Source organism: Sebastes umbrosus, chromosome 17, assembly GCF_015220745.1.
Source record: "Sebastes umbrosus isolate fSebUmb1 chromosome 17, fSebUmb1.pri, whole genome shotgun sequence".
NCBI lineage: Eukaryota > Metazoa > Chordata > Actinopteri > Perciformes > Sebastidae > Sebastes > Sebastes umbrosus.
In genome coordinates, this window is record NC_051285.1 from 12,724,820 (window position 1) to 12,752,711 (window position 27,892).

The 27,892-nt window shown below is 38.6% G+C and overlaps 1 protein-coding gene across 2 annotated transcripts; it reads left to right on the forward strand.

Moving 5' to 3' along the window:
- Nucleotides 1-2,036: 2,036 nt before the first annotated feature.
- coro6 (coronin 6) lies at nt 2,037-21,490 on the forward strand. 2 transcript variants are annotated; one of them, XM_037749266.1, is made up of 11 exons: nt 2,037-2,270; nt 7,087-7,286; nt 11,002-11,124; nt 16,458-16,587; nt 16,702-16,880; nt 18,292-18,411; nt 18,524-18,628; nt 18,736-18,881; nt 19,885-19,942; nt 20,124-20,351; nt 20,825-21,490. In XM_037749266.1, exons 2-11 carry the CDS (start codon nt 7,089-7,091, stop codon nt 20,945-20,947), a joined length of 1,410 nt encoding a protein of 469 aa, XP_037605194.1. In that variant the 5' UTR covers nt 2,037-2,270; nt 7,087-7,088; the 3' UTR covers nt 20,948-21,490. The 2 variants fall into 2 exon arrangements, with proteins under 2 accessions (XP_037605194.1, XP_037605195.1); XM_037749267.1 differs by lacking the exons at nt 2,037-2,270; nt 20,825-21,490 and adding an exon at nt 20,658-20,803 and having other exon boundaries at nt 7,089-7,286.
- Nucleotides 21,491-27,892: the final 6,402 nt, after the last annotated feature.

Here is a 27,892-nt window from a genome sequence, read left to right on the forward strand (position 1 = left end):
TCCAATTTCCCAGACCCTATAAGGTCACATCTTCAATGTGCTTATTTTGTTCGACTGACTCGATATTCAGTTTAATATGAAATAAAATAGTCTATTTTATATCATAGTAAACTGAATATCTATTTTCTGCTTTAATCTATTATAGATAAAAGCAAATCCTTATATTTCTATAAAAGGGAACCAGTTTAATCTGCATACATGTATTAATGTCAGAGCACATTCACTATGAATGTGCTTCTTTTTTTCTTTGGTTCATTTTGCTTTCACAGCACGTCATACAGCATCCTGATTGATTCTCATTCTATGAGGTGAGTACTCTCTCTGTTACTTGAAAAACTGTACTTGTGTTTTCAGTTTGGTGTTAAAGGTGTCACTAACGGTTTACAGTAATTCAACTTGTTGTGGAAAACACATTTGGAGTGGACAGAGGTCTAGTTTAGGGAAAAATGTGTTACTTGTTTGTTTAATGCAGGAAATATACTGTCAGATGTAAGAAAATTGCAAAAAAATACTGTAAATCTGTTGGGTTACACATTTACTTTTTCAAAACTCTTCACACAGTCAGCATAACAGCAGTCAATATGGACTACACTGTGAATAACCTGTCATTGGTTTGACACATTCAGTGATCACATATTTCAAATTTCATGAATTGTTTTCTCACTCAGCAAAACTATATTTGTAATGTTTACATACTATTTTAACTCTTAAATGTACATTCAAAATGTAACGTACCACAAAAGTATTGTAAATTAGTCTGTTACATTCTGCTACATCTATACAATAAAACAACAACCCTATAGAGGAATTATATCTGGTAGGGATATACCGATCCCACTTTTTGAGTCCCGATACCTGGGTTTTGGGTATCGGCTGATACCGAGTACCGATCCGATACCAGAGTTTAATTAATAAGCCATATGTCTCACTGTGTGGAAGTAACTGAGATTTTTTTTTTTTATGTACAAGGAAACATCAGGCTTTACTTCAGCTTCGCTTTCCTAACTTTGTAAAGCAAAATGTGACTAATAAATACATATACATTTATTTAATTGTTCGTTATTATTAAAATAATAAATCATACACCAACAACTTCATAAAAAAATCTTCAAAATTAACAGGAATTACAATTCAAGTGTAAACCTTTTTAATGCAGCAACGAATTGGTCAAAATTTAAACAGGAATTAGAATTGAACTAAATAGATCGGCCGATCCAGCTATTTGAGTCCGATCCGGTATCGGTAACGGTGCATCCCTAATATCTGCAGAGGATTGCCAGGTCACACATGCAAAAAGATTATTTCCTATGTGAAGTAAAAAAAAAAAAAAAAAAATCTACTTCAAAGACAATAATAATACAGACAGTAATACTATTGTTCTTTTTTTTTTAGGTCATTTTGTTAAGTGAGAACGTTTTGTTGTTGTGAGGCAATATGAGGTAATAATAATAAACTTTATTGATATAGCACTTTTCTAAACAAGGTTACAAAGTGCTTTTCAAAGAAAATCAACAAAACAGAAAAAAAGTGTTGTGGTTGCATTTTGGATTATGACATTAAGCATGATGCTGAGCTGCATGTTGGTACAGAGAACTGTGTGAGGACTTAATAACCCCTTATTTAAAAAAAACAAAAAACACCCTATGACACAAATTTGACACACTTAACTCATGAACATTTGTATTTCCCTCCTGCTCTATATGCAAACTTTCTACAGGTGGTCAACTCCAGCTGCAATAGCTACAAAAACCTTGGTCAACATGGAGCACTTGAAGGCAACATTGGAGATCAGCTCACCTGCGTGTGATTATTTAGGCTACGTTTCATTACGTTTGTTTTATGTCCCACTGTCCTTAAAGTCCCCATTACGGAGTAGAGACCCACACCACAGTTGTGTCAGACCCTCGAGGGCGCACTGGCCCCCTGCAACCGGCGCGCGTCACGTTCCCCCGTACTGACAGACCCTGTTCCAAAATAGACGACATGCACCCACCACCCTGCAACACCCACACCCACCCAACACCCTCCTCTCTCGCTCTCTCTCCCTGCTCTGTCCCGGTACTCTCCCCCCTCTCTCTCTTTCCCAGCTCGAGGAGCAGTTCGTCCAGTGCGTCCCCACCAACAACTCCAGGAGACGCAGGGAAATATCATTCAAAGGAGTAAAAAGCAGCAGAAGGTGGAGGAAGAGGAGGAGTAGAATACTTATATTACACAACAGAAACCGTGAGAGTTTGTCCAGGGAAGAGGGGTCTCCCCAAAAAAAACCTGAGGTGAGCTGGACTATATCTTTCCCTAAATATATGTGTTAGTGTCAGTACTGCAGTGAGGTGAGAGGTGCGTCAGCGTCTTTACTGCACTGCTGGAGAGGAAGAGGAGCGCGTCCTCCTCACCTTTCTGGAGAGAGTCGGTACATTGTGACTGTGCGCAGATCTTGAGTCGTGCATGGCAGCTGTGTGCTACTTTAAAGGAGCACGTTGTTGTACGTTACTAACCTCCTCTCTCTCTCACTCACACCCCCTGCTCCACTGACAGCTATATGTTCCCATGTTTATGTGTGTTTGTGTTTTGAAATGGACGGTCCAGTTCATGAACGATAAAGCGCCGCAGAGTGTCCCTTCATGCTGGGACTATTTAGGACCGGGCTGTCTGGTGGGAGGAGCGGCTGGTCCGACTGGGACAGCAGCAGTTTGTCATGTCTATATTAGGAAAGTGGCAGTGTCATTCTTTCGCTCTGTGTCGACTCTCCTCTCCAGAGCCGTGCCATGTGCAACAGAGGAGGGCTATCTCATTAACCTGAGGCACATTTAAAGGAGCATGCCTGAGATTTTTTTTCTGTGTAACTTAATTTACTATAAATCACATATAGGCCTATTTCATAACATAGTCCCAAAATATACAAGTTTTTTTGTTTTTTTAATGATTAAAACCTTACTTTTACCCAGGCTGCAACTCCGGGGTCTGAAAAGTGAAGCCAATGATGAAGTACCTTAGACTTGCTTTCTTTCTAATATGACTCCTCTGGTTGCAAAAAAGAAAGTCTGATTGTATAGAAGTCTACGAGCCTACTTCTCACTTGATTTATTACCTCAGTAAATATTGTAAACATGAGTTTATGGTCTCAATCGCTAGTTTCAAGTCGTCTTCAATATAGCAAGATGTTCATTTAGTAAATTATGGTCCCATTTTAGAGTCAAATAGACCATAAAGCATTGACAGTTCGCTACCATGGCGTCGTCCGGTCCGGTCTGGGAGTTATCCACGTTTTTCGTCTTACAACTTTAACCCTTTCACAGTTGTGTTTTCAGTTCATGAAAAGTTCATTATAACATTTTAGTCGACGTCTTATTCAGCGTTCGTTTGTACGACTCCACCCTCTCGTTGTTACTTCTGGTTGCAAAAAACCAAGATGGCGACGGCCAAAAACCAAGATGGCGATGACCACAATGCCGAAATCGAGGCTTCAAAACGGCAGCCAACAAACCAATGGGGTGACGTCACATTGACTATGTCCACTTCTTATATACATGCCCTTATCCCATAACCAAAGAAAGAGTGGAACCTCTCTTGATTCTAATCAATTCTTCTGAACTTTAAGATATCTTTATTTTATTATATTTTAATGTTAGATATTTTTACAATTTCAAGCCCTTTCTTTAAAGCAGACCACAATATAGTCATTTCAAAATCCAATAATAAGGCATGCACCATAAACACTCAGTTTTCTTTGGTCAAATGCTTGAAATAAATGAAGATAAGAGAAGTTTAGTTTTGATTCATGCCGTGGAGCATCTTATCTTGACAGCTGTGTGGTAATAAAAGAGAATTTAAATATTATTGCTACATGTGTCTGACACAGTATCAATTAAAATATATACACACACAAGTATGTATGATGTTGTGCTCGCCCTGAAATGTCTCACCGCTGGCCCAACTGACGTGGTCGCTGGAATGTAAATCTCTTGATAACGGAGAGCTTCCAGGAAAGAAACGAGAGCTTCTGTCCTCTCATCAGTCTGGTTGAGTCATGTATCCCACAGTCTCTTTAGGCTAAATGTTGTATATTGTAGTGTGAAAATCAGATATCATCACCGATGACAGCAGCATTAAGTTACTTTATGTTGACTCCATCACAGGCCTGATAAGTTGACAAATTTCCACTGAAAAGGAACCAGACTTCGGCTTCATGTGGTTTTATTTTGACTGTGAGGAGCCAGATAGTTTGAGTTTTTGATCATCCTTTAAACAAGAGGAAGAACTCTGCTGCATTTATCAGACATCTTCAGGGACTGATGCAGGTCTATTTCTAGATTTGGGTTTTTAGTTTATGTAAGCCAGCGCAGTCTGGGAGTGCATGTTAGATACGTTTTTAAACTACATATTCTCATAGGGATTGTGATTGAATGTTAACAACTGTGCTTTGTATTGGCATTGTGTGTCATCCTGCTTTTTATCTGTTCTCTGTGTCTTAGTGTTAGGCTCTGATGTTTGGCCATCACATAGTGTTCGGTGGGACAATCAACTATTAATATCTGCACTGATGGCAGGCACTGTTATAGAATATATCTCCTGTGTTTTGGAGGATTACAGTCCGTCTGGCCGGGTGCCTGGGACAGACGCAGGACAGCAAGTTGTCAAGTCAATAAACACATCACAGAGTTCATTATTCAGAGAAAAGCATAAGGTCTTTTGAAGCCTCTGAAATCTTGGCTTCAAGTCAAAGTATTTCTTTACAACATCAAATATTCAAGACTAAATGTGCAACATCAAGGTAAAAACAAACATCTTTAGGTATTATGTATTAACCCATTTGTGCCCGCAGGATTTTTTTATTTCCTTTGTGTCCTCTGGGTTTACCCAAAGTACAAATGTCGGTCAAACCGTTTGGCTGAAAAGTGAGTTTTTACTTATCATACTATATCTAGTCTTTGGGCACACAGGACGACTGTTTTTGCAACAGACTCCATTATATTTTAGGTAAAAACAGTAGTCCCATGTGCCCAAAATATACTACTATGTGGTATGATAAAAAAACAAAACATGTCTGTATTTCAGAAATGACACAGAGCACAATCAAGAATTTGGTATCTATGAAGTCATAACAAGTTGACTATCAAAGATATGCACACATATGCAGTGTAAACAAACATTTAATAAACACAATGTTAGTGTTTTTTTTTTGGTTGCACTGTTAGATGCTTGCCCAAAGTATGTTTATACCAAATTTCAAGACTTTTGACCAATCAGAACAAATGTTGTGGCATTTTTCCTTATCATACTAAATATAGTCTTTGGGCACAAATGGGTTTAAGAGTTTAACACTCAAAATCTCAGCTAATGAGGACTGTGTGGGTGTGATTTCATCAGATTTGATTGACAGTGACAGTAACAACCCACCAACTGTCATCAGATTCTGGTTGAAATGTTGCTAAATCGGGCAAAAATAGAACAAAAGAAGTGGAATAACCAAAACTTTGACAGAAAATAGTGTGTTCATATGGACTCCATCACTCATAGTAAGAAGCTGATTGAGCCTTTATTAACGTATGGATATACAGTATGAATGGACAGCAGGGCTGTATTACTCAGTTGGTTTAACAGCGTTTGCGCTATAGAAAATAAAAGAAGAAATTCAGTCCTTACTAGCATCACATAGACAAAATATTGTATCTATTTAATGTGACTTTCATTCTGAATAAGGTGAGTGAACTGCCTTGAAAGGCTTGAAAACACCATAGAGTTACTGAATACCAAATGACGGCAAAACAGCAGAAAGCTGCTCATAACAGCACATTAAGTGAGAGTTACTGTTCAGCAAGAAAACATTTATAAACACTGTTCAACAGCCTGTTTCAATGACAAAGACAGTGACAGCCTAAATATTCATTTATCTACAGGTTTATACAGTATATATATTAGTGCTGTCGAAGTTAACGCTATAATAACGTGTTCACGCAAATTCGTTTTAACGCCACTAATTTCTTTAACGCATTAACACAAATTGTGATTATTAGGTTGTAACAAGCTCAGTTTTAAAGCTAGAGTGAAGATAACTATATGACATCATATGAAACTAGAAAAACCCTAAGGAATCCATCGGTACCAATCATGTCATACTAGCTTGTCGGAAAGGAGGCTAAATAACACTCCAAACTTGCGCTAAATTTTGGCGAGGAAAAACTGGCATGGTCATTTTCAAAGGGGTCCCTTGACCTCTGACCTCAAGATATGTAAATGAAAATGGGTTCTATGGGTACCCACGAGTCTCCCCTTTACAGACATGCCCACTTTATGATAATCAAATGTAGTTTGGGGCAAGTCATAGTCAAGTCAGCACACTGACACACTGACAGCTGTTGTTGCCTGTTGGGCTTCAGTTTGTCATGTTATGATTTGAGCATATATTTTATGCTAAATGCAGTACCTGTGAGGGTTTCTGGACAATATTTGTCATTGTTTTGTGTTATTAATTGATTTCCAATAATAAATATATACATACATTTGCAAAAAACAAGCATATCTGTCCACTCCCATGTTGATAAGAGTATTAAATACTTGACAAATCTCCCTTTAAGGTACATTTTGAACAGATAAAAAATGTGCGATTAATTTGCGATTAATCGTGATTAAATATTTGAATCGATTTACAGCCTTAATATATACAGTATGAAGCATGAAACGTACAGATTGCAGAGTGTAATATTGTGATAACAAGCTCTTCTGTTGGCTTTAATCAGCTCTGTGGTCTCGGACAGAATTTGTTTGGTTGAGATCCGATCAAACTCTTTTGCTTGTCCCAAGTCTTCGAAAGAAATCACAAACTGATTCGTATGAAATAAAATAAATCACTAAATCACAAGACACTTTTGGCCCAACATGAATATACAGCATGTAACTGTTTATGTAACTCTCTGCTTGTGATTTTAGTTATATTTGGTTTGGTTTGGTGATGATGCTGATTGCTGACATATTTAGTGAATGTTAATACATTTTTTACCACGTCTCATCCCATTTCTTTCTTACCCCCCCCTCCGCTCATCTTCTTCTTCATCTTAACATCCTCCTACCTTCCTCCTCTCGTCTCCTCAGCCATGAGTCGCAGCATCGTGCGGCAAAGCAAGTTTCGCCACGTCTTTGGCCAGACGGTCAAGGCTGAGCAGGGTTACGATGACATTCGTGTTTCCAAGGTGACGTGGGACAGCTCCTTCTGCGCCGTCAACCCAAAGTTCCTGGCGGTCATCGTTGAATCCAGCGGCGGAGGAGCATTCCTGGTACTGCCCCTAATTAAGGTCAGTAAGGTCAAAGGGGAAATATTTCTGGGCTGAGTGTCTGAGTTCAGTGTTCATGTGAAGATATCCTCCACCCAAGATGAGATGAAGTGCTGATTATCCTAAAAGTGCTCAAAAAATGTGATAAAATCTGCACGTTTTTAGGTTTCTAAATGCTTTAATTGGAAGTTCATGTGCTCATTGTACTTAATACATAAATGAATCCATACCTTTGCCTATATTTTCTATACTTTATATTTTGATTACTCCATGTGCTCGATAGACAAGGATGTTGGTGCTCCAATAAGTTAGTTTACGTTCATGTTGATTGTGCATGCTGCGAACATACATTGATTTTCAAATTGTGTTTTTATTATGCGTTTGTCAGTATGTTGAAAGAAAACTGTAGTCCTCTCAATGGACCTCCCGGGTCTCCCGTCTCTTATGCTATCATCAGGGTTCGTCTTTGTCATACAACTTTTTGTATCTCTGTGTTTATGAGCTGACTTTATTGCTCAGCTCATCAATGTCACGCAAGGCAATGCCATGTTGAATACTGAAATCAGTGCAGCCACTTCTGTTTCAGATCTTTGAACCTCTGTTGTTCTGTTAAAGTTACAAAATGAAGTTTCTACTTAGAGAAATACTGTATATGATATCCACCTAATAAATAAGTGACAGTAAGGAGGATGAGCTAATTCTCACATTCCACAGACCTTACAAATAATCATATATCCGTGACATTTTACAGTACAGCGTATTTTCCAAACTACAAACACCTTTCACTCATTTCTCAATGTTGGTCAGATGTGGCATCAGATTCCTCGACTAAGCTTCAGTCCTGTTTGGAAGTTCATCTCAGTAACTGAACATTAGTAATGTTTATAAGTAGCTGTGACAGGATCAATGTTGTATGACCTAATGAGCAGGCTGTAAGAGAAGGACTCATGTCTCATCTTCCTATAGTATAAATGTAATTCTTAAGTTCACAGGAAGACAAGCTGCTTTTCAAAGCTGATCAGTGCCACGTCGTGGTACCAGCAGTGCAATGGTTATTTAAGTATAATAAATAGTTTTTTTTAAGCTTGATTATTTCCTTCTAATAGCAAAGGATATAATATTCACTTCTAGCCGTTTTATTGTGGAAGACTGAAATAAAGCGACAGGAAAAGCAACAGATGAGACGTTTGAAGATGCTCCAGTGTGGCGTGGAGCCTTGTGATGATAACAACATCGCCTTAAAATAAACGATGGGCATCAGAAAGACAAAACTAAACTTTTGTGTCAATATTTTAATGTGGAAGGAGATAATATTTCAATCCACTATCATGTTAGATATGCTGCAAATAACTACCAGTCACAGTTGAGCATTACGAGAAATGAGAAGTTAATTGACTTCAGTCAGAAAAATACTGTAGTTTTTGTAAAATATTGGTATTTGGAGCCTGCAAAAAATGCTTGTTTTAAACAACTTCAGTCAACAATAATAATGATTGTGTTATAATTGGACTATGAAGAGTGGAATAAACAATTTTTCACTTTTTGAGAAATAAATAATTTAGAAATTTCATCAGCATGTCAGCAGTGATAATTAGTTACAAAGATGTTTTTGGAGACACGAGTAAATGGTTGTGATTATATACTGGAGTCATGGTGAACAGACGTGCTATTAATACACACCAACGTGCTCTCCGTCCTCCATCCCCCCCCTCTGAGTCCCCAACAGGCCACAAGAAAAACTCCCCTTTCAACGCCTCGTCGCTCAGCTATAAATACACCTCTCCTGGGGTGTGTGTGTTGTACGTGTGCGGACTGGAGCGAGTGATATCTCGAAAGTTTATACACATGTTCACACGATACGAACAGGGAAATATGGAATAACCTGGATGGGACATCCTGATTTTAGTTTGCATCGTATTAAAAATGTTTTGTCTGTTTCCTAGAAGTCCACCATGATGCTGCAATTTTGGCCTTGTTTACAAAAACAGAGCACCATTACAGTACAATACCAACTAATGTGGGCCTTGCATTATTATCTAATCTTGTAGTATTTCTTATACAGGGACCCTGAGTATTTTACAACGTGTTTGAACGTGGCTCAGCCAATCATAATCAAGGACCGGAACTATACGTTTTATAATGTACTTATAGTTTAGTGAGCTGAGGGCAAGAGGTGGGGGGTCAAAAAGAGCCCAACAGCAATTATTTGACCTGTGACTCGCTAACAGGATAACTCCCTGTTTGTTTCAACAGCATTTCAAAGACTCTATTTCAGTGTTTGACTATTTCAGTGTTTGTCGTTTGGGCCAATAATCTCACCACACGGTCAATTTTTTGATCATATCACATGATCTTCATCAGCCGATGGAGTTTTCCCGGTTGTTGTGGCATTTTAGCTGCTGAAGTTTAATTTTTTTCTGAGCTTTTTAAAGAGTAGCCTCTGTATTTTTCAAACTGGACCCTATTTGCCCATGTTTTTGTGTCTAACTGACTAATAGGGACAACAATATCTGAATTTGGTCCAGTATTGAGGGAGAGCGCCGTAGACAATATGGTGCTATTGGGGCAAGCTGGCACCGTCATTTACTGTACGTCCACTAAAAAGCTGTTTTTTAGCCATAAAAGGCTCAGATTGTTATCATAAGTGTCTAACATTATGGACAGAGTCTTGCTCAAGGAGAAGTGTCTTTCTGAAATCTGGCGAGGTGACGTGTTGCTAGAAGACAACGGTGAAATAGTGGGATACATCCATGGTGGAAACACTGCGATTGCCGGTCGCAGTGTACAGAAAGTGTAGCTTAGTGTTATCTAAAAGATTTTCAGTGTCATGGCTGAATATTTGAGATGATTTCCACAATGTGGATGAGGTCTTTGAATTCGATGGCCGCCCATATTTATTTGAGCCACAGTATATGGATATTCAGTTTTCACAACAAGACTTCTCCTGGAGCGGGACTTGGACACAATAACAAACAGACCGGATCAAGCGAAAGGTATTATTTATTTTACTGTAGGGTCCTTTCCATAATGTTATCGGCCACTTTTAGTGAACATAACATTACAGTGACGCTGCTCACTTGCCCTCACAGCTCGTTTCATGGCTGCCGGCTACAAAGTTCTCCCTCAATACTGGACCAATTTCAAAAAGTGTTATCCCCATTAGTCACTTAGACACAAAAACAAGGGAAAAAAGGGTCCAGGATGGAAAAATACCGAAGTTAACCTTTAAGGACTTTTGTCCATGTTGTCTGAGTTAATTCTTGACCTTGGAAATAGTAGTTAAGAAAACAATTTCACCACAAGAAGTCCTTAAGTAACTCAAAAAATAAATGGCAATTCAAAAATCTTTAATTTCATGACAACTAAGCAAACTCAGCATCTGTTGAGGGAGATGTGTGACATGATCAAAAGCCGGGGAACCGCTACTAAATGGACCTTAGGGTGAGATTGCTTTGTCAACCACCATTTCTAAAGTCAAGAATAAACTTTCAATCTGAACTAGTTTCATTTTGAATTTAAGTCATTGAAATGCTGTTTAATGTAACTTTAGATGTCTAAATAGCCTTTTCCCTTTTAGCCTGGTTTTAACCTACATTTCTTCACATTTTTTGACCTGCAAATCACCAAATCAGTGCTTACTACTTTTTTTCATGTCGTTATGAGAAATAGATGAATATTAATGGTAGGCTATTAGTCCTAACTCAGCCCTGTGTGTTGCTGCTGCTGTGTGTTGCAGTCAGGTCGTGTGGATAAGAACTACCCGCTGGTGAACGGCCACTCTGGACCCGTCCTCGATATCGACTGGTGCCCTCATGACGACAACATCCTGGCCAGCTGCTCGGAGGACTGTACTGCGATGGTAAGGACAGTGTGTGTGTTTATGTGCTGTATATGTGTGTAGAGAAAAGTTCTGAGTGAGAGAGAAGCTGCTAATGCATGTGGAGGAGTTTGTTGCTCGGTGACTCAGAATAACAGCCATAGAGGTCATCGCAGGCTGAGTTAAATGAGTGTAGTGAGTCAGTCAAGGCATCAGCGTGTCTACCTGTCTGACTGTTGACTGTCCACCCACCTGTTGCGTCTCATCTCTATCTCTTCAGCAGGCCGCTCGTCATATTTTGTCCATGACAAGTTGGTCAGACTCTGTTGTCTGTCTACAACAACCCTCTCTGTCTGTGTGTGTGTGTATAAAAGTCAGGTAGAGGGGTGTGTGTGTGTGTGTGTGTGGGAGGGGGGGATTTTTTTCACAATGTGACGTTTTTTTACAGTGTGACATCTTCCCCAGACTCTCTGTTTTCTGTTCAGTGATACTTTCTTGTGCCTTGAGCGTGAAGGATATGTAGCTACACACAGGAGGATGTAAAGAAAAATTCTTCAGTCAATACAGCATGATGTTCATTTAGTAAATTATGGTCCCATTGAGAGTCAAACAGACCATATAGCAGTGTATGCTTTAGGCACCTTGTGATTGACAGGTAGCTACCACGGCGTTGTCTGGTCTCGGTGATGTCCGTTTTTTCGTCTTACAACATTAACCCTTACACAGTGTGTTTTCAGTTCATGAAAGTTAATTATAACGTTTTTGGTCGCCTAAAAATGTCTTATTCAGTGTTCAGTTGTCACCTCTGGTTGCAAATAACCAGGATGGCGACGGCCAAAATGCCGACCTCGAGGCTTCAAAACGGCCACAAACCAATGGGTGAAGTCACTTCGACTACGTCCACTTCTTAAATACTGTCTATGATTTGGGAGTCCTCCCCGAAGAAAATTTCGGACCATTATTTTTACTATAGATAACGCCCAAAACTTGCTATAGTTAGATAATGATTTTATTATTTACACATATCACAGCCTTTGTCTCAACATTTAATTCTTTAGGAAATGTTTGCCCTGTAAAATCATATTCTGTAAATCAAAAGAGCAGATTCAGAAATCTTTTAAATAGGTAATTATATTTGTTCACAAATAAAAAAAAAAAAAGTTATGACGAACAGTTCACTAATTATTTTAGAAAACGGATGTGAACATTTATCGGAAAATTATAGCACCCTTGTTCTCACGTCGGACGTCAGCTCGTCCAGATGCTCTCCACATTGTTTTTATGTTCATGTGATTTATTAGGCGCGGCGCCGTATACTGGCAGAGAAAACCCTCCCATTATTAATCATCAAGATAATCTGATATGGAGAGGCAGAAAAGTAGAGTACAGCTTGTGAGAAGTGCCAGTTTGCAAGAAAAAGTCATAGTAAAATGTAGAGTAGGCCTACATATGTTATGTCCACCAGCTCACTTCAAGCTCTGACTGCACCTCCACCTGTGCCCCTGAAGCTCATGACTGAGTTCAGTCAGCAGAGGTCACTGTGAGGCCTGGACTGCAGAAAATGAATAGAGATAGATAAAATAGTATAACTACCGGTATGTATTATTATTCATGCAAATAACTACATTCTAAGCACTATAATTTGTGACGTTGAATGACACATTAACTGATTGTAAAATCCCATTATGACATCAAGTACTTATAATCATACAATATTTTCTTCTACTATCACAGGGCTGACGCATAGAGACAGACAACCATTCACACCTACGGGACATTTAGATTCCATTATAAACATTATACATATCATTTTATTCCATAGTGTTTTACAGTAATTTATATTATTGTAGAAATTGTCATGACAGTGATGAGTTATGACATGAAACTCTCCAAAACCAGGAAATGAGAACCCTGTTTAGTGTCTGGGATGTAAATGAGTGATGAGCTGCTCCACTGACACAGATAAGGACACAAGCGTCACATAATTGTGACAACTCCAAGGTTAGGTTTTTTTTTTGGTGATCTAGATAAGGACTGTGAAGAACACTTATTTTCTTGATTAATTGATCAGTTGTTTGGTTTATAAAATATCAGAAAATTATAAAAAAAATGTTCATCACAGTTTCCCAGAGTCCCAAGATGACGTCTTCAGATGTCTTGTCTTGTCTGATCACACAAAGATATTTAGTTTGCAATGATGTAAAACATAAAATCCTCACGTTGGAGGAGAGGGAACAAGCTTTTTTTTTCCTGATCAAAATAGGGTCTGATTATTTTTTCTGTCAACAGACTAATGGATTAATCAATTACAGGACAACAACTAGGAAATAAAGGAAAATATAACATCAATAATATGTTATATTTTTAGCTTTTCTAACAACTCAACTCTCATACTAATAATGGATAATATGCCCCTTAAGTCGCATTACATTGCTATGTATGTATGTATGTGTGTGTGTGTGTGTGTGTGTGTGTGTGTAGACAAATGTGCAGTATCTCATCTGTTAATCATAAACATTTTTTGCATTGTATGTCAGTTGACTCAGCATGTATCTGTACATCAGCACAGTTGTCACTGAGGACAGATTGGTCAACACTTGTTCACAACGACATTGCAGGAATCTTTGTGCGATCGCAGGATTGAATCGTGGCTTCTCCTATGGCAACAGCTGCTGGGATGCTGTTTGAGGGCTCTGTGTGTGTGTGTGTGTGCGTGCGTGTGTGTGTGTGTGTGTGTGTGTGTATTCTTTGTTTATGTCCAGCACACAGACAGACAGTTGCAGCTGTCCAGTCTTGGCAGTGTTAGAGCAGAAAGGTCATAACTGTGATGTCATTCTCTTCAGTTCACAGAGACGGATCATTGTGTCATCTGAAAAGGCTCATTAGAGTATGTGTGTGTGTGCGTGTGTGTGTGTGTGTTCACCTGCTGTGTGGTGTATTTGAAAAGGCGACATTTCAACAATTTGCTTAGAAAATGACATTAATGAGGAATGTGTTTTCCTGGGTCAGTTTTGTTGTTTGTGTTTCTGTGTATTCTACAATTATATAGAAAAAAAATACACATGGTGTCTTCTTAAAGGGCAATTCTGGTTTGTCTTAGACCCAATATCTTTACATTAGACCTTTTCAGACAAAAAAAATATAAAAAATAAAGGGACTTTCTCCACCAGAAATGTATTCCTCACGGCGGCGTTGAAACAGCATTTAGACAAGAAATTTACACAAACATATAATTGAACAGTTAACAAATAGATTAAGTATTAAACATAAAACAGTTAGGAATTGTACATTTTTTAGTGGCCTGTCAAACATTTCTATTGGGGCTGGATTGTGCAGGAGGAATGTGGACTCCTGATCTCAGTATTTCTTAATTCTTGGCTCAGCCAGTGTGTGCTGGGACAGGCATCTAAACCGGTTAGAAAATGAATGGATTGATGGATGAAAATCTGTTTAAATATTAAAAATATAAACATGCCATTGTATTTTTTACTCGACACACTGCATGTATAATTGTGAGTTAGTGTTGATTGCAGTTTTAAGAGCAAAAGTAAGCAGCCTATTGGAGTTGCACACACAGTAAAGTGTGGACTTTAGAGGGTGGGTGTCATCGGTCGCCACCTTGACTATGAAGCTATGACTCTATAACACTCACTGCCAGTAAATTTATGAGCCAATTAAAATGATAAGCAGTAAATCTGTGGCAGTGTGCTGAGTTTAATGGGAAAATGAAAGATGTGGACCTGTACAACTGTTCTCTGTATCCTCAGCCCGTTCTCTTTCTCTGGGCATCAAATACCGGCGGTTTGTCACACCCCTTGAAGTGTGATACCGACGCACAAGGCAGCCTTTTAGCGTCTGTATGAGACGCACCAGGCTTTAATAGATTTTTATTTGTTTACACATATAATAAAAATGGTATGAGTTGATATTACATAAACAACAACAAATGTGATGGAGAGGTGCAAAAAACCCTCAGAGGGGCTTGATCAGGGCACTCGCCAGTGCATACCTTAATCAATTTTAAAAAGAGAATAAATTATTAAAAAGGATGGTAGAGAGAGAGAAGAAGACAAAGATAAGATTACACACACTAGCAGACATCCATATGTGTAAACAGACAACGTTGTGTAATAGAATTAAGATTCTTATTGTTATCATTAAAATCTCATTATTAGTAAGAAAATTACAGAGATAATCCATAAGGAAAACGTTGGGGAGATAAAAACAAACCTTTTAACATCTTTCTTTAAATTGTTCTGGCGCCAACTTTAAAATATGAAATGGCAGAGCGTTCCATATCACTGAACCTCGGTAAACTAAACCAAACTGTAACTAAGATGTTTGACACACAAACGAGGTCTGAGTTTGGAGTTATTTCAGGTCAAATACTTGTGGAATTGTTGATTATAGGAATTCAGTTCATGGAAATATGAGGGAAGGGTCCTGTTCAAAGAGCTGTACACAAATAAAGTTGGTTAACTTGATAAACACTGAGGATGCCGGACTGGAAAAACAAAGGTTGAGATGAATGAGTTTGATGAACACGATTAATAATTCTTAATGCTCGTTTCTGAGGACGGAAAATAGGGACGAGTTAAGTGGGATGAGTACTTGAACAGACATGTAAACCCATCCATGTCAATATTAAACATTCTGAGAAAGTGCACTGGGCGTGTGGTGACGTAGTTTAAAGAGCGGAAAGACACACCAGGCGGTTGGAGGGGAGTTGGAATGGTCCAACAAACCCAGGGCTTTCATCCAGGAGACCGCTGTTCGTGTCCTGTGTATTAAGTTTCACTTCCACGTTACAATCAGCTGTTCATGTTCAGTTTATTTTCACATAACAATCATTGTAGTTTTACACCCAACCATGTTGTTTTTCCTTGAATTTAACTAAGTGGTTTTGTTGCCTAAACCTAACGTGATGCCGAGGTGCGTGACAAAGCGGTGGTATGTGACGAGTTGGGATGAGAACGTGTTGGTTTCCTCTGTGATGTGTGAGTGATGTTTGTTCAGAGGTGTAAAGTGAGGAGGTAGAAATACTGCACTCTGATACAGTGTACAAGTACAGTCACTTTCATCCGTTTTCTTTATTTCTCAGTGGTGCACACAGCACCGTCTGGGTCATCTGGATATACAGTAGAATGTCAAACACTGCCTGTTTACACTTCTCACATCAAATTATTCACATTAAATTAAAACATGTAATTTAATTTATAATACTTATGACCAGGAGGATTAAATTAGTTAAATGGATTATACATAAAGTACCATTTTACAATCATTTACAATTCCTGGATTACTGGACAGATAACACTTGTTGTGTGCCATCAGACACAGAATCAGTCTGATTTTCTCTCATCCCTCCTCTCCAGGTGTGGCAGATCCCAGATCACTCTCTGACCCTTCCCCTCTCCGACCCCGTCGTGGTCCTGGAGGGACACTCCAAACGGGTCGGCATTGTCACCTGGCACCCCACCGCACGCAACATACTACTCACTGCGGGTAGGACACACACACAGACACACACACATACTTGTTTCCTTGAAAGTCATATAAACTTTATGTAACAGAGATGAGTGTGAGTACATTGATGTCCATCTTTTGCTCTGACCCCAGGTAGTGATAACCTGATTATAGTCTGGAACGTGGGGACCGGCGAGCCCCTCATCTCCATGGACGACCACCCAGACCTCATCTACAGCATCAGCTGGAACCGAAACGGCAGCTTGTTTTGCACCACCTGTAAGGACCGACGTCTGCGTGTCTGCGACCCCCGCAAGAGGGAGGTGGTTGCGGTGAGTGAGTAGAAAATACTAATAAATACATGCCTCACTGTATAATTCATCCTAATACATTAACCCCACTGTCTGAGCTCTTTAACAACAGTTTAGGAGTATATTGTATATTATTTGTATTTCTGCTGGTACTGGAAAAGTCCCATTAACGTAATAGTTAGTGAGACATTTTGGGGAATACACTTACATTCACTTTCTGTAGGGGGGTTGGATGAGAAGATTGATGCCGCACTCCTATTTGTCTGTACAGGCTGTTCTCACACGCTGTCCGTAGCTATGCCTACAGAAATACAGGATATCCCACAAAATCAATTTTGATGTAATCCACGTTATCGTGAACCAGGAATTATAACGAGCGATAAACTCCACGTAGCGAGGAGGTCGGGGTGGATGGGTGGTTAGGAAAACACCGGATTTTCACCCAGGAGGCCGGTGTTCTTACCCCGTGTGAAACCAGAAGTCAACGTTGGTTTATTTGTCACGTAACTTTTCCGCACTTAAGTTACGCCACTTCCAGTGTTATTTTAACCCAAACCATGATCTTTTCCTAAACCTAACTAAGTACTTTTGTTGCCTAAACCTAACCACGGCGATATTTTCCTTAACCTAACTAAGTACTTTTGTTGCCTAATCCTAACCAAGTTGTTTCCTGTAAAAATTGAAGTTTATTTTGAACAGACTGGAGCGGAAATTGACACTTGTGTCATGCGTTGCTGGACATTCGTAGGAAAAAGCATGAAAAATGAGCAATTACTTTTCCTAAGATATGCGAACCGTTGTATGACAATAGGTTTGTCCTTTAAATAAACGGCTTCAGGCTGTTAACACAAAGACTGAAAACAGGGGGAAACAGCTGGCCTGGCTTTGCCCGAAGGTATGAAAATCGCAGTACCTCTTAAGCTCACTAGTTAACACGTTATACCTCCTTTTGTATATCTGGACGGTGTAAAAATGACAATTTGCCATTTTACAGCGGGGTTACATGTATGTGCCAGACTATATTTTGGCTGGGAGAAGTAAATTCCTCCAGTTGCTGTACGTCTTTAACAAAACGAGATATAATGTGTTTATAAATGAGCTTTAGAGGTGATGGTAGGCTGATTTTGAAACCTTTAGACAGAGCCAGACTAGCTGTTTCCCGCTGTGTACAGTCTTTATACTAAGCTAAGTTAACCAGCTGCATACCTTCCCACACATGTGAGACTAATCAGCATTGAATCATCTAACTCTCCTCTAGAAACCAAATAATCACATTTCCCAAAATGTTGAACTCTGCCTTAAATACATAAAAGACAGCGTTAATATCATAGGTCATCAGTGGTCACAGTGGTCCTGTATGTACAGGATTGCTTAAAAGGTTAAAAAGGTGAACAAGGAAGTAGCTCTTGTCTTTCCCTGCGCCGACCAACAGGAACGTCTGGCTCCACATGAGGGCATCCGGCCAATGAGAGCCATCTTCACCAGAGACGGAAACATCTTTACCACAGGATTCACCAGGATGAGCCAGAGAGAGCTCGGACTCTGGGACCCGGTAACCAACAATTCAATTTTCATTTTATGCTGTTCATGCAAAAATGTGCAGAAATATACATGCATGTACACAACAAAACTGTAGGCTTTTTTCATCGTTTAACCCTCCGCAGACAAATTTCGAGGAGCCCATCGCACTGTTGGAGTTGGACACAAGTAATGGAGTGATGTTACCATATTATGATGCAGACGCAAACATGGTCTACCTCTGTGGAAAGGTACAGAGACATTGATTTATTGGTTCAAATCATGTTTGTATAGGTGCTGTATAGGTGCTGTATAAGATAAGTGTTTGACATGTTTTATGTGTGTGTTTCCTGTGTAGGGGGACAGCAGTATTCGTTACTTTGAAATCACAGATGAGCCGCCATACGTCCACTACCTCAGCACCTTCAGCAGTAAGGAGCCCCAGAGAGGGATGGGCTTCATGCCCAAGAGAGGTGTGGACGTCACCAAATGTGAGATTGCTAGGTAAGATACCGATCCTGCAATACGTTACCCAAGATTACAGCTTTACAGCATTGTTTCATGAAAAGAGATTGTATTTGTTTGATGGGATGTAAAGGCTACAGATGTTGCATGAGAGCGGTGAAGCCCAAAGTGCTTACCATCTGTCCTCTTAAAGGCCCAGACACACCAACCCGACATCAAAGAACTAGCGGCGATGAAGGCCGACTGTTCGGTCGCCTCACGTTGCCTGTCTTGGCCGACAAGTTTCACTTGAACGCACCGCAGAGACGACAGCCGACCGTCAACTACCACATACGTTCTGCGCCTGCGTGGGAGAAAATAACTCTCCACACCAGCAGGCGGTGGTAGTCTGTATTCGTCATTCAAAAAGGGAAACCAGAAGACCGACGACTGCGGATATACAAGCCGTTGTTATGATACGTACATGGCACAAAGCGACATTTGCTGACCATTGTTGCCCCACACTCACTCACTGCTTAGCTTCGTTCCAGACAGCCATGTCGTTGTGAAAATATCCATGTATTGGAATGATCAGATGAGATGAAGATGAAAAATGAGAAGAGCCTTCTGTGTGTGCCCTCTTTGACTTTACTTGTTGTCTTGCTTTCGTTTCTCTTCTTGTCCACTGATTCGCTAAAGCTGAAAAGCCAATCAGAGTGATTTCTCTCACCGACAGGCTTCGCCGCCGATTCAACATGCTGAATCAACCAAAAAAAAGTCAGACACGGGCCGACTAGAGACGATGGTGCGAGACACACCGCAAAAACTAGGCGGACTGATGCTTACTGACGGCCCCAAACTGGCCGACGGCCGACCATTTCACCATAAATGCCTTACACTCTTTCTCTAATCATTACTGAGCCATGACCCCCCCTGATCTCAGAGTGCGTGAGATCATGTCATACTTTACACTTACAGATGTAAAGTATAAACTGACACTGATGATAGCTGATCTGTTCTCTTCTCTTTTCTCTCTGCTCTGTCTCATCTCTTGTCCTCTTAGGTTATTCAAGCTCCTTGACAAGAAGTGTGAGCCCATCACAATGACAGTGCCCAGAAAAGTAAGTCTGATCATACTCGACAAGCACAGTGGTGGAAGATAACTAAGTACATTTACACAAATGCTGTACTTGACTACAATTTAGAGGTAGCCCACTTTTACTTTATTTTCATTTTATTTACATTCCAAAACAAAACCACATCTGTCTCTCTTTTATTCGCCACGCCAACTCTCTTCTGCAGTCGGACCTCTTCCAGGACGACCTGTACCCGGACACAGCGGGGCCCGAGCCCGCCATGGAGGCTGAAGAGTGGATGGATGGCCGCGACGAAGATCCAATTCTGGTGTCCCTGAGGGGGGGCTATCAGGCACCCAAGAGCCGAGAGCTCAAAGTGGCAAAGAAGAATGTGCTGGGCTCCAGACCCACCACCCGACGCAGCATGTCCACTTTGGACACCAACAGTCTGCCAGTAAGTTATGGCATGCATTACCTGTTGTTACATGTTCACATAATGTTATGTTAGATATATAGAATTAAATTACTTGTGTATTCTAATCTGCGCTCACATTGCGGTTTACCAAAGCTGGGTTGTGCGCTGCATTTTATGTCTTGATGTTTGTAGCTTTATGTTACATTTTCAATAAAAAAATACTTTAGCTTTGCAACCTGTAATCTTAACGCACCGTTACTCCTGAATATCTGTCTCTCTGTTTAACACGTTTCTGTTTATCTCTCCTCTATTTGTACCTGCCCACAACTTTTTTTTCTCCCAAAGCTCCCTTCTTTGTTTTATGTTCATTTCTCCTAGTTGCTCACTGTCCTTGACCTATTTTTCCCTCTCTTTTTCTTTATCCTTAATTTCCCCCTCCCTGTCACTGTCTATTTTCCTTTCTTCTTCTTCTGTTTCCCTTTTTTCCTTCTCTCTACTCTTCTCCCGTCCAGCCTGAGTTGCTTGAGAGGTTGTTGGAGGAGATTCAGAATCTGAAGGCCACGGTTTTGTCTCAGGAGAAGAGAATCAGTGAATTGGAGAATAAGCTTTCCCAGTACACCAATGGCACCGACTGACGCGCATGAAACACACCTTCTGAAGAACTGGTCTAAATTTCAGAATCAATATAACTGTTATAGAAACACATTTCCCTTGTTTTGACAAGGAACCACTCTCCTAAATACTCCAACGGTGTTGCCCCTTTAAAAGGTACCATTGTGTAAGAATATGAATGTGGACAATGTAAATGCAAATTAACGGTCCAACAAATTTGAACAAATTACATCAGTATGTAGTGTAATTGTTTTGCGGTTGTTTCTACATAATCCACATTCCAGTTTTAACATAATGTACCTTTAATTGCTAAGGCCAAATATTCTAATATATTCACACATTTACAGTGATTTGTAAAGAATGAGAAGAGTACAAAAGTGGAGTGAGGGGGCTGTAGGTTATAGGGACATGTGCAAGTTGGGTTAAAGATCTGAAGAAAGTCAACACTGTTATTTTTTTTTTATTACACGGCTTTGTTGAATACTGATTGGTCAATCAAGGCGTTATGCGGTCTGTTATTTCTTTACAGCAGACCGCTGCTATGTTTAACAGACCGTTGCTATGGACGCAGTTCTGATGTCGGACTCTGGCAGACCGTTTTTGCGTCAAATTATTGATTTTTTAAGTAAGTATCTGTGTAATAAGCGGGATAATGTACAGGTAGCGGGTCATTGTTGTGAAATAAACCCCTTCAAGGCAATGCAAGACCTTTATTTCACAACAATGACTGGCTCGCTGTACATTATCTCTTACTTAACAATACAATACGGTCAGAAAAGGACTAGTATACAAAAAGTAGTGAAAAGCAAATGCCAGAAATAAGACTTCCTTCCTGGAATGGTTTGGTTTTGGTAAACTGCATCTACAAACTCCCCAAACTACATAGTAAAAGACACACATATCATCATAAAAGATTCACATCAAGCAAGCACACATATCAGACAATCACAGACCAGTTTATTAAGTCTTTCTGAAAACTTTTCAAAATGTAAATAGTGACAAAAGGAAACGGGAGAAAAATTGTTGAACTTGTAGCAAAATGTGAAAAGCAAAACGTTTTGTGTTCTGTAAAGGATTATACATTAGACACATTATGACAGCAATAAAAAACAGTGTTTTTTAAAAAATGTCTGCCTCTTCTGTCTGTTACCGATGCTCAGACACACACAAAAAAAACGCCCCACCATTGGGTTCAGGTCAGGTAGCGTACGTTCTCCTCAGCACATGGAGCCCTAACACCACTGTGCTTGTACTACACTTAGTAAATATTTACAAATGGGATTCGGGCAGCTCTGTAACATCAATAACGCTTCAATTTAACTATGAGTGTAAGATTTCCCTTTGCTAGGCGTAATATATATTTTAAATCAATTCAAACTTTAATTCTCACAAACCGTCGTTTTGGTCACGTAAGGTTGGCAGTGGTTACCATGGTTACACGTCTCCAATCGGCAGGGAGGCAGGAGGAAGTGACAAAGTAAATTACTGCTCAGTGTGCCCGAAGAGATACTACTGTTTATTCATACAAAAGTATGTTGAACAATAGCACACCTGTTGAGTATGTAGTGCATCGTATGTGATTTAGGACGAAGCCTGGCGCCCAGCATCAAATGTATAGTAATATCATTTACATGGGCACACATATGCATCCTCTTTCAATAAGCTTTTTCAGTCCAAAGTGGCGGCAGCGACTGTTGTCAACAAAACCACCAGAGTTTCGTCTCTGCTTCTGTACTCCTTGATGCAGGACATGACGTCAGTTGTGCCAGCGTGCACTATCACGGGTTGTAAATTGACACGTTTGATGTGAGATTATGGCCGACCGTTAACGAGCTGACTCGATGATCAGGTGACCTGATTGACTACCTGAGATGGTAGCAGGTGGCTGTGTTGAAGGAGACTCTGGTGCTGATACCGAGTGGAACCAACAGGATAGACGGAGAGCTTTCCAACCCAGTAAAGAGGAGAAAGTTACCACCGAGGGCCCGGTGCCAGGACCAGGACCAGGACCAGGACCAGGACCAGAACCAGGACCAGGCCCGCTGCAGATGTATCATCCGGTAAGTTTAGCCCGAGATGGCTTCCTCTTTGGATAATGTCTGTTCGATTCTTGCTATGTCTTGAGACTTAGGCTCTGGCTCGCATGTATAGTTAACTACTGTAACTACAAACAATTTCGGGCCATAAAAGGAATGTTTTTTTTTTATTTTTATTTCACCATTTCTTCTCTACTGTAATTGAACCCCCTTTGATCAACACCACCACCTTTTTCTTTCAATGCATTCATCGGGCAGCCACCATCCACACACCTGACCTTTCACCTTTGTGTAGTGCCTGCATGTGCAAAAGGGCCAGTGTTGCTCACACAGCAACAGCATAGTTAATAGGGCTGGGACGATACACCTATCTCCCTAGTTGATACTATCACAATACTTGGGTGCCGATTTGATAGGTATTGCGACTTTTGGTATTGCGATTCTACAAGTATTGCGATTTGATATTACAATCTATTGCGATTTTTGTTAACTTTTTTAACACTAGACCATGGGAAAAAGTTGAATCATCCACTTCTAGGGACTTTTATTTTGGAAAATATCAAATTTAATACAGTAAAAATGTTGTGAAGTAAAATATATCAGTCATTGTCAGGCATTATTTATTAAATTTTTCCCTCACAAATTAGTGGTATTTTCTTTATCATTTATAAGGGACATGTAATGTTTTATACTCCTGTTGAATATAATCCAATCAATTTTATGTATTTTGTATCTACAGTTCCCTTTGTTAACATCTTTGAAAACCAGACGTAGTCACACGTGTATACTTCTGCTAACTTTGCCAAGTCCGTCTCTAGCTCTCCCGTCAGCTCCGTTCTCTTTATACGTCCATGGTCAGCTCCATCGGGGCTGTTTGAATGCATTTAACATAAATGGCAGTACATGAGTGCTCTGCAGTTGTAGCGTCGGCTTATTCGACCACGGAGATGAGAGTGACCGCTGGCTTGACTGCACGTTTACCGCAATACAATAATGTTTCCTGTCCATGACAGAGTTAGCATAAAGTTTTAGCCGTGATGTCTAGCTCTGCTTTTCCTGGCAATGTGTGAAACCCAAAGTGCTTCCATACTTTACTGTATGTGTACTGTTTACTACTTTGGATTTGAAATGTGAGGTTGCAGGTCATATCCATGCAGAAACTCTGGCGCATTTTGGCTCGCTGCAATTTGTTTTGGTTGACGGATACGGAACGCATATGACATCTAGTTACTCAGACTACAACAATAAAGGCGGTAAGTTCCTTCTACCTCCACATAGACTCAAATGAAGCAAATATATATATATATATATAAATATATATATATATATATATTTTATACAAATTAGTAGCTATAGTTAACCAAACTACATTTGTCCCCTTCCATTCCAGTGTGAAGTAATTGGTAACTTGCAAATCTATGCTTTCAAAGTAGATTTCACAACATTAGTGGCGCCAACAACCGTTATCCTGTATGCATGGTGCGCTGATGATTTTGTTCTTCTTTTTTAACATTCTATTCTAATCTAAACTGAGTATTTGATGTAACAGCTTGGTTGGGTGGTCCTTCTGATGCATATTATTGTTACTATCTAACTGTTCTTATGATGCTGCTAAATGAGGAAATTCATTGCTTTTGTGCTTAATGTCGACTTTTACTGCTATTTGATACAGCCCTACTTCATATTCTGTTTATGCCTACTGAGTAGGAGGGCACTCTGTTTGCTATTTGTCGCTGTTAATTTTTCGACATACTATACTATGGCTTTTTTTAGACAAACAATACTATGACGTTTTTTTCGACATGCTTTACTATGACGTTTATTTCGACATACTATACTATGACGTTTTTTCCGACATACTATACTATGACGTTTTTTTCGACATACTATACTATGACTTTTTTTCGACAAACTATACTATGAGGTTTTTTTTTACTTTTTTTCGACATACCATACTATGACGTTTTTTTCGACATACTATACTATGACGTTTTTTTCGACATACTATACTGACGTTTTTTTCGACATACTATACTATGAGGGTTTTTTTAACTTTTTTTGGCATACTATACTATGACGTTTTTTTCGACATACTATACTATGACGTTTTTTTCGACATACTATACTATGACGTTTTTTTCGACATACTATACTATGACGTTTTTTTCGACATACTATACTATGAGGGTTTTTTTAACTTTTTTTCGACATGCTTTACTCTGACGTTTATTTCGACATACTATACTATGACGTTTTCTTCGACATACTATACTATGACGTTTTTTTCGACATACTATACTATGACGTTTTTTTCGACATACTATACTATGACGTTTTTTTCGACATACTATACTATGAGGGTTTTTTTAACTTTTTTTCGACACTATACTATGACTTTTTTTCGACATACTATACTATGACGTTTTTTTCGACATACTATACTATGACGTTTTTTTCGACATACTATACTATGAGGGTTTTTTTAACTTTTTTTGGCATACTATACTATGACGTTTTTTTCGACATACCATACTATGACGTTTTTTTCGACATACTATACTATGACGTTTTTTTCGACATACTATACTATGACTTTTTTTCGACATACTATACTATGAGGGTTTTTTTAACTTTTTTTGGCATACTATACTATGACGTTTTTTTCGACATGCTTTACTATGACGTTTATTTCGACATACTATACTATGACGTTTTTTTCAACATACTATACTATGACTTTTTTTCGACATACTATACTATGACGTTTTTTTCGACATACTATACTATGAGGGTTTTTTTAACTTTTTTTTGACATACTATACTATGACTTTTTTTCGACATACTATACTATGACGTTTTTTTCGACATACTATACTATGAGGGTTTTTTTAACTTTTTTTGGCATACTATACTATGACGTTTTTTTCGACATGCTTTACTATGACGTTTATTTCGACATACTATACTATGACGTTTTTTTCGACGTACTATACTATGACGTTTTTTTCGACATACTATACTATGACGTTTTTTTTGACATACTATACTATGAGGGTTTTTTTAACTTTTTTTGGCATACTATACTATGACGTTTTTTTCGACATGCTTTACTATGACGTTTATTTCGACATACTATACTATGACGTTTTTTTCGACATACTATACTATGACTTTTTTTCGACATACTATACTATGAGGTTTTTTTTTACTTTTTTTCGACATACTATACTATGACGTTTTTTTCAACATGCTTTACTATGACGTTTATTTCGACATACTATACTATGACGTTTTTTCGACATACTATACTATGACGTTTTTTTCGACATACTATACTATGACTTTTTTTCGACATACTATACTATAAGGGTTTTTTTAACTTTTTTTGGCATACTATACTATGACGTTTTTTTCGACATGCTTTACTATGACATTTATTTCGACATACTATACTATGACGTTTTTTTCGACATGCTTTACTATGATGTTTTTTTTCGACATGCTTTATTATGACGTTTTTTTCGACATGCTTTGCTATGACGCTTTTTTCGACATGCTTTATTATGACGTTTTTTTCGACATACTATACTATGACGTTTTTTTCGACATACTATACTATGACGCTTTTTTCGACATACTATACTGACATTTTTTTTTACTTTTTTTCGACATACTATACTATGACGTTTTTTTCGACATGCTTTACTATGACGTTTATTTCGACATACTATACTATGACGTTTTTTCGACATACTATACTATGACGTTTTTTTCGACATACTATACTATGACTTTTTTTCTACATACTATACTATAAGGGTTTTTTTAACTTTTTTTGGCATACTATACTATGACGTTTTTTTCGACATGCTTTACTATGACATTTATTTCGACATACTATACTATGACGTTTTTTTTCGACATACTATACTATGACGTTTTTTTTCGACATTCTATACTATAAGGGTTTTTTTACTTTTTTTCGACATACTATACTATGACGTTTTTTTCAACATGCTTTACTATGACGTTTATTTCGACATACTATACTATGACGTTTTTTCGACATACTATACTATGACGTTTTTTTCGACATACTATACTATGACTTTTTTTCGACATACTATACTATAAGGGTTTTTTTAACTTTTTTTGGCATACTATACTATGACGTTTTTTTCGACATGCTTTACTATGACATTTATTTCGACATACTATACTATGACGTTTTTTTCGACATGCTTTACTATGATGTTTTTTTCGACATGCTTTATTATGACGTTTTTTTCGACATGCTTTGCTATGACGCTTTTTTCGACATGCTTTATTATGACGTTTTTTTCGACATACTATACTATGACGTTTTTTTCGACATACTATACTATGACGCTTTTTTCGACATACTATACTGACATTTTTTTTTACTTTTTTTCGACATACTATACTATGACGTTTTTTTCGACATGCTTTACTATGACGTTTATTTCGACATACTATACTATGACGTTTTTTCGACATACTATACTATGACGTTTTTTTCGACATACTATACTATGACTTTTTTTCGACATACTATACTATAAGGGTTTTTTTAACTTTTTTTGGCATACTATACTATGACGTTTTTTTCGACATGCTTTACTATGACATTTATTTCGACATACTATACTATGACGTTTTTTTCGACATACTATACTATGACGTTTTTTTTCGACATTCTATACTATAAGGGTTTTTTTACTTTTTTTCGACATACTATACTATGACGTTTTTTTCAACATGCTTTACTATGACGTTTATTTCGACATACTATACTATGACGTTTTTTCGACATACTATACTATGACGTTTTTTTCGACATACTATACTATGACTTTTTTTCGACATACTATACTATAAGGGTTTTTTTAACTTTTTTTGGCATACTATACT